This window comes from Cariama cristata, unplaced genomic scaffold, assembly GCF_000690535.1.
Source record: "Cariama cristata isolate BGI_N322 unplaced genomic scaffold, ASM69053v1 scaffold11547, whole genome shotgun sequence".
NCBI classification, from domain to species: domain Eukaryota; kingdom Metazoa; phylum Chordata; class Aves; order Cariamiformes; family Cariamidae; genus Cariama; species Cariama cristata.
In genome coordinates, this window is record NW_009628446.1 from 12,382 (window position 1) to 24,443 (window position 12,062).

A 12,062-nucleotide genomic window follows, 5' to 3' on the forward strand; every position below is an offset into this window, starting at 1 on the left:
AAAGACAGCTTATCTTTCTGCTAAGCTCATTTCCTTTGAAATTGAGTTCCCTACGTTGCTTTTCTAAGTTTGAAACTCTGCAGAACAAGTTTAATGTGAGCAAGTTGAGTTTACAACTTGGGAGTTTTTTTAAGAGCACCTTTTTGTAGGATTTCAGGATCTCTTCTGAAATGCATATGTAGTGTGATAAATCTACGGCAATGACTTTAGAATGAGACCTTTGCAGTCATCTATATGAATAGTAGAACAGCATGCCAACTTTTGCTTTTTCCATAACTACTTTATTAAGCTGTATTTCCATACTTACGGTGTACAGATCTTAAGTGCTAAAAATCCTAACAAAAGATTTTCAGTGGAGACCAAATCAAAAGACCTGAAGTAATTAACCTTGTTAGTATCCTGACAATTTTTTGAAATAGCAATAACTCCTGGCAGATGGCTGGTTAGAGTTGTTTTCTATCCATTAGTTATATGGATAAAGGATTTCTTTGCTTTTAAGTGATACTTAACCGCTCCCCCAAAGCCCTCCCTGCAAAAAACCCTACCACCACCACCAGCAGCAATGAACCAATCAGAAAAACAACCAACACCCCAAGAAAAAGCTGTAAACCTTGATAACTTCTATTTTCCCCTTCAAAACTTAAAAAAAAAAAAACCAAACCAACGAATGGAGTCTTTAACCTTTAACCCTCAGTATGCCTTTTCTTTAACGTGCAACTTTTTATGGTGATAAAGCCAGAGAATGTATCATCAGTTTTGTAAGAAGTTCTCGAAGTTCTCAACACTGGAAGTTGATTTGTTTTATTTTCCTCTCCTGTGGTTTTTCTTTTCCTGCTTTAGCTGGAAAGATTTTATTGTTTTTTTCCCCTTAAACTTCTTTGTATGTTGGAGAAAAAAGAGGAATGAATTCTTTTACTAAATTCATCTAATACTACTCATATGAATAGAGCAAACAAACTTCTTTATCTTCCAGAACCATTGCATGGAACTTGGTGGCTAGTTATTATGAAGAGTTGCCCTTTGGTCGATGTGGATTAATGACAGCGCAAGAGCCATGGAGTGGCCACTACAAAGTAGAAGCTCCTATCTGGATTACAGGTAAAAGTTTGCAGTTAAAAGTTTGGTGGTCTAACACAGAGCACAACTGTATTTTCCGAGGCTTTATTTAGTGTTTTTTATGTGTATTATTTTTTGGTAGAAAATTAAAGTAAATTTGTGGAAAGTTTTGTGAATATTTTAAAAAAGAAGAAGAAGAAAAAAAGACTTCTTTCAATAGAAAGCAGAAAGATCTAATAGCAAGGGAAATCTTAATACTTGACAGTTAGATAAAGCAGAAATGAATAAACTACTGCCTTTTATAGCTGTTCAGATAAAAATATTTTAATAGTAAGTGCCCATAAGATTAGTGTGCTTTCCTAGTTCCTTTCCTTCTTCTTTTTTTAAATCCTTAAGTAGGCATTTATTACCTCTCACTTTGTGAAAATGGAACAAAGAACCTCTGTGCTCTTGATCTGCTTGAGATTCTTGGCTTGTGTAAGTCAACATTTCCTTGTGCTTGCGGAAAGGGGCGTGTGGTCACATAGTGTCTATGGACACATGGATTCACTGGCCACTCTGTAGCCAGTACTTTATTGTCTTTGTCACAGTTGCATAGAGCAAGTAGCATATGCAGTGCCATAAGGGAGGAACAAGGCAAATACCCTACTTTTATTCTTCTGCTAGTTACCTGTATATGTAAAAGCATTAAAAGAAAATGGCCATGCTGTCATATGAACAGTTCAGAACAACTGAGCAGTCGTTCCTGTTTCCATGTTGCTCAGGATTTTAATGATCTAGGTCATATTCTTCTTTGGTACTCTCTCTTAATATGCTGAAAACCTTATGTACTTAGTTGTTCCTCGTGGAGATGCCCATCTGTGCTTTCTCTGGCTCAACTGTTTATTAAAGAAAAAAAAAAAAGGTAAAAAAAAAAGAAGAGATTTGGGAAAATCTAAACTGTAATTAATATTCATACTGCATCTACATGATTGACTTATATACTGGTGTAATAGTTTTTTCTTCCTGTCTAACTTGTCACTATCATTTTAATTGTTTCGTCTGCCACGATGCTGATGTTTTCAGTTGCGCCTTAGTATAATTCTTTAATCTTTCTTCTTGTATGGGTAGAATTTGTTTTGGAAGTTCTGTTACTTTCTTCCCAAAATCAAGTTTTTGTTGTGTAAGTGTGTATGAGAGAGAAATTTAATTCAGACTACAAATGGTATTATTTTTTTATGAAGACTTAATTATTTTCTTCTGTTTTTTTTTTCTTTTTTTTTTTTTTTTTTTTCTTTTCTCTTCTCAGCACACACAACACAATTTACTCAGCCAGGCTGGTCATATTTGCAAGTGGATGGACACTTAGAAGGAGGTGGCAGTTTTGTAGCTCTGACAGATGGCCTAGGAAACCTTACCATCATCATTGAAACTATGGTATGTGCATCAGCAATTCCAATGAACTAGAAAAGATAAAGGGAATGCTTTGTTATGAAGAACCTGTTTTGATTTATGTAGTTCAATATCGGTGTATATGTTCTTTGATGCTTGTAGCTTTGTTAGTGAGACTGCTAGAGGTCCTTTTTTCTATCTAAACTTTGAATAGCTGGTTGAATCTTCCTGGAGACCAATGTATATGTCATCTTTATATCACAAGTTAGCTTTAATTTGATGACACACTCTGGGAGGAAATTAAATCATGCTTTTTTCAGCAGTATTCAAAGTGAAATTATTAAACTAGTATAATCACAGTTATTAAGATAACAATGAAATAAATAGTTGCAAATTGATCCTATGTTGCTTTTTTAATTTCAATTTATACAGTATATTTTTAATGAACATTGTTATGTGATGCTTTCCAGTAATGTATGTTCCTTATGTTACACTTATTTTTTTCTTCAGACTCATAATCACTCTCAATGTATTAGGCCTCCACTGCCTCATTTCAGTGTGACACCTCAGAGAGCAACTTTCTACCTCAAAGAGTCATTTGTAAGTAGATCTTGAATACATCTGATCAGTCTTGTAAAACTAATTGCTATCCATAATCAAATACATGCAAGACAATAACACAAGTTAACAAGAAACTGGAGTTCTTTACCTCCAGTACTAGAGGTTGTTACATACCTGGCAAGGTTTTAAGCATTCTAGTTCCACTTTTACCATGAGATGTAATGTCATAACTGAATTTGTAGAATTACTACCTCCCAATCTAATCATCTGTATATTGAAGAAGAAATTCCCCACAACAGAAATGCAAATCGGATTTTTCTTTAGGATTTATTCCAAGGCTGGGTGCTCTGACATACTGACATAGTTTGACTGGCCAGCATGGCTGTGACTTTTTTTGTTGTTATCAGCTGCTTTCCAGGGGAGTAACTGCAGTAGATTGTATACTGTAGATTATGTTGTTCTGTCCTGTGAAGAGACATTCTGAAAATCTCCCAGTTGTGGGGTTTTGGTTTTTTTTAATCTTGCTGAACTGAATTTACCTCTGAAATGCGAACAGTACTCTTGCAGTGTAAACTGGAGTGGATCTTTGTTAGCTGATTTGGATAATTGCTTCTCAGAAACTGAAAGCATTTACTTATTTGGAATTTCATTTTTGGTGGCATTAGTTTCCTTTCATTTAGGAGGAGATAGTTTGGACAATGCTTTTGGCAATAAAATGGTTTGCTTAGGAAAAGTAGTTGAGTGTCACTTCTGATATACAGCTCCCTTTGGCGAAAGTATCAGACTGCTTATCCAAACCAAACTGTAGGTTGCTTGCTTCGCTGTTTGTCTGGGTAACTAAAAAAAATTGTACGGGTTGGATATGATTAAAATCTGTAACTAATGTAGTTGATATGCCATAGTATTGTAGAAGTTTCGAGATCTGTAAGCTAAGTACTTTGCTCAAAAATGAGTATCAAAGAACCAGCAACTAAAGGTCTCATTAAAGCAAAATTAGCAGGAGATTATTTCAACCTGGTTGCTCCTAGGCAGAGAACTTGTATCAAAGGGATACAGTTGTTGGTAACAGAGAAGCTAAAGATTGCATGTGTGATTGCCATGCTTTCTGTCTTTATAAGCAACATTACTGCATGTTAGGACAATGGTTTATTGACGTATAATCTATAAAAAGATAAGCCATATGTAATGACTCGCTGAATAGAGTGGTAGCCTCTAACGTGATCAACAGCTCTAAAATAACAAAAACTAGATACACTTAGAGGACTGATATTTCTCAAGGTGAATACTCAAGGGATTTTTTTTTTTGTGTGATTTTTTTTTTTTTTTTTTTTTTTTTTTAATATTGTGTTTCATTGTAGTGTATGGTGGAAACCTTTCAAGTGTGGCATTCTAAACTTGGTTTTGAATCTGGAAACTCTAGTCTTTTCCAGCAACTCCATCCTGTAAAGGTAAGTCTGTCACTTCTAATTACAGTCTCTCTGCAGTTTCGGGTGTTTCTTCCTCCTGTGCTGGAATTCCTGGATTTTCATGTCTAAATGGCATAATTACGGCATGTTTTATTAGCTCTGTTTGACAATTTTACTAGCTATATGTGAGCTTACCTGGAGGTAATAAAAAGTTTGTGGGAAAGGGATTTCCAAAATAGCTTGGAGATACTAAATGCTGAGGAAAGGAGAAGGAATTTTGCCTTAAATCAGGACTTCAGAGGATCTCTTTTAATTCAGGAACTTGAGTATTTTGTTATTTAGTTGTTTGATTTTTGCAGCTTGAGCTTTCTTTAATTCCAGGTGTGGAATGGAAGTTTTTCTTTAGATCTAAATGTGGATGAAGTGTACACTTTAACCACACTCAAGACAGGGCAGAAATGTGGTTTTCCAGAGCCTCCACCACCTCAGCCCTTTCCTTCAAGTTACAAAGACGATTTCAATATTCGTAAGTCACCAAAAACTTAATTCATACACAGGTATAGTCTCAGTGTAGAAAGGCAATAACGGTTATGTTATTTGAGTCCTCTAATGTAAGCAACATGAAATAGTCTGAATGTGTGTTTCATTTTTGTTTATACCTGCTTCTTCAACAGCTTACACCTGTATACTTCACTTGCAATGAGATGTATTTAATTCTGTGTCTTAACTGTATGCTCAATAACAGTTTTAAAATTCTTGGTGCAAATAATATAGCTCATAACCATAGTGAAGTAGTTTTTGGAAGGAAGATCGGGAAGAAGGTAATTTACTGTGTTCATGTGTTTGCAAAAACTGGGGTCTGCTTAAAAACAAAACCAAAACTAAAATCTCCTTCCAGCTCGCAGAACTTCAGTTTTGGAGACTGTGCTTTGTCATTTTAAAGTCAAAAAGTCAGAATTCTGGAGAATATTTTCAGAGGAAATTCCTGAAAACAAGAGTACACAGAAGAAAAATAATGTTTTGGTATTGATATGTATTTTATTTCCTGAACAGGTAATCCACCTTTCAGTGAAGCTCCAAATTTTGCAGATCAGACAGGTGTATTTGAATACTTCATAAATGGTTCTGACCCAGGAGATCATGTGTTCACACTCCGCCAGGTGGTGGTTCAGCGACCCATCACTTGGGCTTCTGACGCAGACCAGACCATCAGTCTCATAGGAAATTTTCAGTGGTATGTAAATACTATTTTCTAGTGACATCTGGGGAAATGTCCACCTTACCAGTGTGAGTTATGATCAGTTAATCTGTCTCAAGCCTCATTTCTCTTGGACAGAGGGCTTTTGCATTCAGACTCTCTGTAGACATGTAGAAATGATGATTTAAAGGGACTTCCAAAAGTCATTGAGCCCTGCTCAGGGCTATTGCCAGCTCTAAGAGATAATTGTGTCTTTGTCTAAATGAGTCTTAAAAACATCCAAGGATAGAGAGTACACTACATCTCTTGGTACCTTGGCCCACTGCTGCACTGTCTTGGAAATGTTTTTTTTCTCTAATGTCCTAGTGGGCACATTTGTTCAAGCTGATTTTTCAGAATAATGGATCTGTGTTGACATACTAGAAAGACCAAGTCAACATCCTAATTCAAAGTGTGCGTTTCAATACATTTTTAAATGGGACAAAAAAATTGATTCAATTTTAAATTACTTAATTTTGCATTGTCTTGCTTGATTGTTTGCGATTTGATCAATTTCATATCGATAAAATAGTCTGGGAGTTAATTCAGTGGTATTTGTTGCAGACTGCCATCTTCTGAGCAGTTCCTAGAATTGCGTGGATTTGATTCAACTGCTACTTAAATCAGTTTTATTTCTGGGTAAATGTAACTGAGATTTACTGGTTTGATAAGAGTATGGTTATGATTGCAGTTCTTTCTAGGAGCTATGATAATGGTAATTTGGAGTATTTTACTGTAATGTTTATTTAAAATTAAAAAGCATTTGGGAAAGAACCTGTTAAGTATTTGGTTTAGTAACAGTAAGTAATAATAAACTTTATGCTTTTTCTTCTATTTGGAAATCTAGCTTAAGTTCTTTTGATATGTTCTTTAAAATAGCCATTCTATCAAGTTCTTTTCACTTCAATTGGATCATTGATCCCACAAATGCTTTTTCAGAACATGCTTCACTTATAATTTCTGGCCTGGATAAGTGATTGAATCACTTTGCTCTGAAACCTGGAAGAATACCACCATCTTGTAGCTGGAGGTTGTTTTTCAGTTACCTGATGTTTTCTTCTGCAGCCCTCTTAAGCAAAGTCTCGTATTCCCCATATAATCAACTTTCGCTCATTGAGGAGATCATATTCAGTGATTGCTATAACAGTTACACAGGATGTATTCTTAAATTACTGTACTGAGATTCCTAAAATCTTCATGTTATTTCATTTTGGTTCCATTTCTTTCTGAATTATCACCTTGTTTTCAAAAGCAAGCTTACTTCCTGATTATTCAGGTTTTACTGATCTGTGACTTTTCATAACGATAGTCTTCAATTTCAGGCCCTGTGATTTGTTTGCTTCATCCTCAGTTTAAGACTCGTCTTGTCCTAGGTAGATGTTTTCAACCAATAGTTCATGCTATTGAAATACTGAACCAATCTTGCACTGAATTTCTCTGTGGAATGATACTTGACCTCAGTCATCAGTGGCAATTTATTATAATTAAATTTCAGGGTTATTTAGTTGGTTTTAAATTTGGATTTTAATCTTGACCTTTGAAAGCTTTTTGTTTCTACTCCTGAATCTGTTAGTGTTTTGCTCTGGTGGTTTTATTGAACCTAACTGTATCCTGAAAATATTACTATTTAACTCATTCTACATTGCTTCCAGTCTCTTTATAATGGCTTAAGAAATATGTGTGGGTCTATTGTTTAATACATAGGGAGGCAAAAAAGAAATCATAGAATCGTGGAATGCTTTCGGTTGGAAGGGACCTTTAAGGTCATCTAGTTCAACCCCCCTGCGATAAGGAGGGACATCTTCAACTAGATCAGACTGCTCAGAGCCCTGTCCAAACTGACCTTGAATGTTCCAAGGATGGGGCATCTACCATCTCTCTGGGCAACCTGTTCCAGTGTTTCACCACCCTTATTGTGAAAAATTTCTTATATCTAGTTTGAATCTACCTTCCTTTAGTTTAAAACCATTACCCCTTCTCCTGTAGCAGCAGGCCTTGCTAAAAAGGCTGTCCCTATCTTTCTTATAAGCCCCCTTTAAGTACTGGAAGGCTGCAATAAGGTCTTCCCAGAGCCTTCTCTTCTCCAGACTGAACAACCCCAACTCTCTCAGCCTTTCCTCATAGGAGAAGTGTTCCACCCCTTCGATCATCTTTGTGGCCCTCCTCTGGACTTGCTCCAACAGATCCATGTCCTTGTGTTTGGGGCCCCAGAGCTGAAGGTAGTACTGCAGGGGGGCGTCTCACCAGAGCAGAGAAGAGGGGGAGAATCACCTCCCTCAACCTGCCAACCATACTACTTTTGATGCAGCCCAGGATATGGTTGGCTTTCTGGGCTGCAATTTGCACATTACTGGCTCATGTCCAGCTTTTCATGTACCACTACCCCCAAATCCTTCTCCACAGGGCTGTTCTCAATCACATCATCCCCCAGCCTGTATTCATACCAGAGATTGCCCCAACTGAGGTGCAGGACCTTGCATTTGACCTTGTTGAACCTCATGAGGTTCTCACAGGCAGACTTGTCAAGCTTGTCCAGGTCCCTCTGGTTGGCATCTTGTCCCTCAGGCGTGTCAACTGTACCACTTAGCTTGATATCATCTGCAGACTTGCTGAGGGTGCACTCGATCCCGCTGACTGTGTCATTAAACAGCACTGGTCCCAGTACGGACACCTGAGGGATACCACTTGTCACCGATCTCCATCTAGACATTGGGCCATTGACCACTACCCTCTGAATGCGACTATCCAACCAGTTTGTTATCTATATCTATACGAACACTCCACCCGTCAAATTCATCTCTCTCCAATTTAGAGGGAAGGATGTTGTGGAGGACCATGTCAAAGGCCTTACAGAAGTCCAGATAGATGTCATCTGTAGCTCTTCCCGTGTCTACTGGTACAGCTGCTCCATCACAGAAGGCCATTAGGTTGGTCAAGCAGGGCTTGCCCTTGGTGAAGCCGTGCTGGCTGTCTCGAATCACCTCCCTGTCCTCCATGTGCCTTAGTGTAGCTTCTAGGAGGATCTGTTCCGTGATATTCCCAAGCCCTGCGGTGAAGCTGACAGGTCAGCAGTTCCCAGGGTCCTCTTTTCTACCCATTTTAAAAATGGGTGCAATGTTTCCCTTTTTCCAGTCACCAGGGACCTGGCTGCCATGACTTTTCAAATATCATGGAGAGTGGCTTGGCAACTGCATCAGCCATTTCCCTCAGGACTCTGGGATGCATCTCATGGGGTCCCATAGACTTGTATATGTTTAGATTCCTCTGGTGGTCTCAAACCTGATCGTCACTTACAGTAGGAGGAACTTTGTCCCTCAAGTCCCTGTCGTGTGGTCCATTGACTCGGGAGGTGTGAAGAGCGAGGTTGTCAGAGAAGACAGGCAAAAAAGTTGTTGAGTACCTCAGCCTTCTCCTTGTCTGTTGTTACCACCTTCCCAGTTTTGCTCAAATCTTGTTTGTGTAAGGAATATGTATCCAAGAATCTGGTACTTCTAATAGCATTGCATTAGGATGAAATCTCAGGTTGTACTTACTGTTATGCAAGAGGTGGGGAGTAGAGTTGCTGAAATAAATATTCTTTATGATTTAGTTATCAGTTGAGCTGATGTCATAGAGAGTCTTTTCAAATTCTGTAAATAATTGTAGATAATGATAAACTTCTTAAATAATGCGACCTTTTGGCTGTGTCCATATTGCAAGCCCTTTCAGACATGGGATATAGATTTTTAATTTGAATGTACATTAATAGAGGCAAAGAATACTTTTGATTTTTGTTGTTAAGAGGCTTGTAGCACAACTTTGGGGCAGGGGAAGTTGTGTAAATGTTCTAGGTGTCGATTGTTCTGGTATTTCTTCACTTTATTCTCCTTCACAGCTGTCATTATAACATGGTGCTTTACTCTGGAGCTGAAGTATCACCTCAGGAAAAGTGGATAATTTCAACCTATATGAACATTTTGTTTAAAAAAGCTTGTTTTAGCTTTTGGGCAAGAGGTCTGTATTCCTTAAGACTTGACCTATATTAAAAATCCTAATAAATGAAGATCAAATTTTAGCAGATGTGGTGCTATGACCTTGAATCTTGGATTTGATTTAGTTATCTAAAAGCAACTTTTCATTTTGCAGACCTGACAGTTTTTCTGTGGAGATGCAAACCTGCTGTTTGAGGTTTTTTTTTTTGTTTTTTTTTTTTTGTTTTTTTTTTGTGTGTGTGTGTGGTGGTGGTGGTTTTTTGTTTGTTTGTTTTTTAATAAGTAATTGAAAGTTGCTGATAATATGCTCCATTTTCTTGTTGGCTTCTGAGAAGAATTGCTCTTGCTAAGAAAATCTGTGGACTCACAGGTGGGAAACAACCACTCAAGGCCAGTCCTATGCATCTCACACCTGTAGGGCACAATTAAGATTGCTAAATCTTTCCTCAAAAGGGTTATTGTACTACATAGGCAATACTCTTCTACATACTGCCTGCTCAAAAAAAAAATCAATTCCTTGCTTGTTAAAACACTAAACTTCTCTTATAGGGTAAACATGACAGTCACTTGTGACATCTACATAGAAAAACAACGTGATGGGGGCGTGTTTATTGCAGGAAGAGTCGACAATGGTGGGATATATGTTCGACGTACCAAAGGAGTTTTCTTCTGGGTTTTTGCAGATGGCACCTACAGAGTCACTAGTGACTTAGGTGAGCAGCTCTTTGCTAAAGTGGATGCTGACATATGGACATGTCATTTTGATAGCCTTGATAAAAATGAGTAACATTCAGATATTGTCATTCAGTTGTCATCACTATGTATTTAACCCATTGTGCTCTAATCATCTTGTCTTCTATTTGGTAGCTGTAGTTTCCCCTTTCTCCTCGTTCTGTTTTTTTTTGTGCATTTTTATTTTTTTTCCTTTTGTGCCGTGAATGGATAGCGTAAAAAAGGCTTTATGTTAGCTTTTAACATACGAGTGCTTCCTAGGGAAACTTTGCAAATTCTTAACTCCATAACAACTCAAGTTTCAGCTGTACTTAAAAACATACTCATGTTTAGGATTGACTCCAGTATTTCTTTTTAATAAGACATAGCAACATTACCCAATTAGTTTCTCAGGCTGTCAAAAATAATTTTTCCTAGATGAAATGAGAGGATTTTGATTAACCATCTCATTATTTCAGACTAAGATACTTGTTAGACAATGTAATTTTTTTCTGTACAGCTATTTTCAGTGATCTTTATATTTTTCTAGAAGGAAGCCTGAATGTTAAATTAACTTGCAGCTAAAACTGTCTACTGAAAAATTGAAGACTCTACTTTTAGCACTTAATTTTTTTTCAGATCTTCCATCCAGGTGTCAGTCACAGCCAATTTTTGCTTAGCTTAAATTTTGACTAGAACTAAGCGACATGATGATGTGGGAACTCAAACCCTCTGATTTAAAAAAATTCTAATACATAAACAAGGAGATCTATAGAACAAGCAGAGCAATAGCTACTGTCATACTTCATGAACACATAATCTCAATAGAGGGAATCCTTATCTCAGGCCAGATTCCCAAGGATGTTGGAGATTTCAGTGGAAAAACAGTCCTGGCAGAACAGGAGAATGCACTGATAATGGAAAGTCCAGCTTTGCATGTTAAGCCTTCCATGCTGCAGTTAAAATTGGTAAGATGTCAGTCCTGAACACTTCTGAAAAATAGATATTATTTTCCTTTCTGGCTTTGTGTTTATCACTTTCAGCAAAGGGGTGAAGTAACACTTTGCTAACTTTAAGTATGTTTTACAGCTGGAGAAGAAATATTAATGAAGGGACTTTCTGGTGTCCGGGATAATGCGTGGCACACACTTAGTCTCAACATTCAGGTAAGGACACAGGCGAATAGCTAGAAAACCAGTTGTGAAACTTCCAGTCCTAAATGGTTTAGATGAAACTATGCTATACTATTGACTGTCTACTTGCATTAGTTTGCCCTATCTAAAACAAATATCTCTGTTATTTTAAATCAGTATTAAAATACCATACCAAGTTCTGCTACCTGTAATTTTAAAGAGGTCTTGAGAAACTGGAGTGGATATAGAAAATAACTGGAAAGATGAGTTGAAGGCTGGAGATAGGAAGGCTAGAGAGGCAAATCTTTTGTTTAGTCTAGTGAAAAGATCATGAACTGACTGCCTGTTCTGAAGATGATCAGTAGACTACTAAACTAGCCTGTTTTACAAATCTTGCTCCCACCAATTCCCTTTGCATGCTAAGACCTTGTATGTGGAGTTAAGGACTGGGGAACTCAGATGAGCTGCCATCCTTCTTTCCTCTGCTGAAAAAGCGTGGGCATAGTGTTGATGTAAAAATAGGCCACCGTTAATGATAAGCCTGTCCACATTCCTCGCCCTGCACACCCCCCCCCCCCCCCCCCTTTCTGAGACTTCTAGTTGGGGGGAAACGGCT

The 12,062-nt window shown here is 37.5% G+C and overlaps 1 protein-coding gene across 1 annotated transcript in view; it reads left to right on the plus strand.

Annotated features, from left to right (window-relative positions):
- Positions 1–12,062, plus strand: part of GALC (galactosylceramidase) — a gene marked incomplete at its 5' end in the record, with an annotated part of 24,597 nt that overhangs the window by 11,108 nt on the left and 1,427 nt on the right. Inside the window, 8 exons of the mRNA XM_009704829.1 lie at positions 974–1,098; positions 2,345–2,472; positions 2,938–3,027; positions 4,347–4,436; positions 4,776–4,920; positions 5,448–5,628; positions 10,152–10,315; positions 11,403–11,479. Of these exons, the coding sequence (XP_009703131.1) occupies positions 974–1,098; positions 2,345–2,472; positions 2,938–3,027; positions 4,347–4,436; positions 4,776–4,920; positions 5,448–5,628; positions 10,152–10,315; positions 11,403–11,479 (1,000 nt within the window). The remainder of the gene's footprint in view (positions 1–973; positions 1,099–2,344; positions 2,473–2,937; positions 3,028–4,346; positions 4,437–4,775; positions 4,921–5,447; positions 5,629–10,151; positions 10,316–11,402; positions 11,480–12,062) is intronic.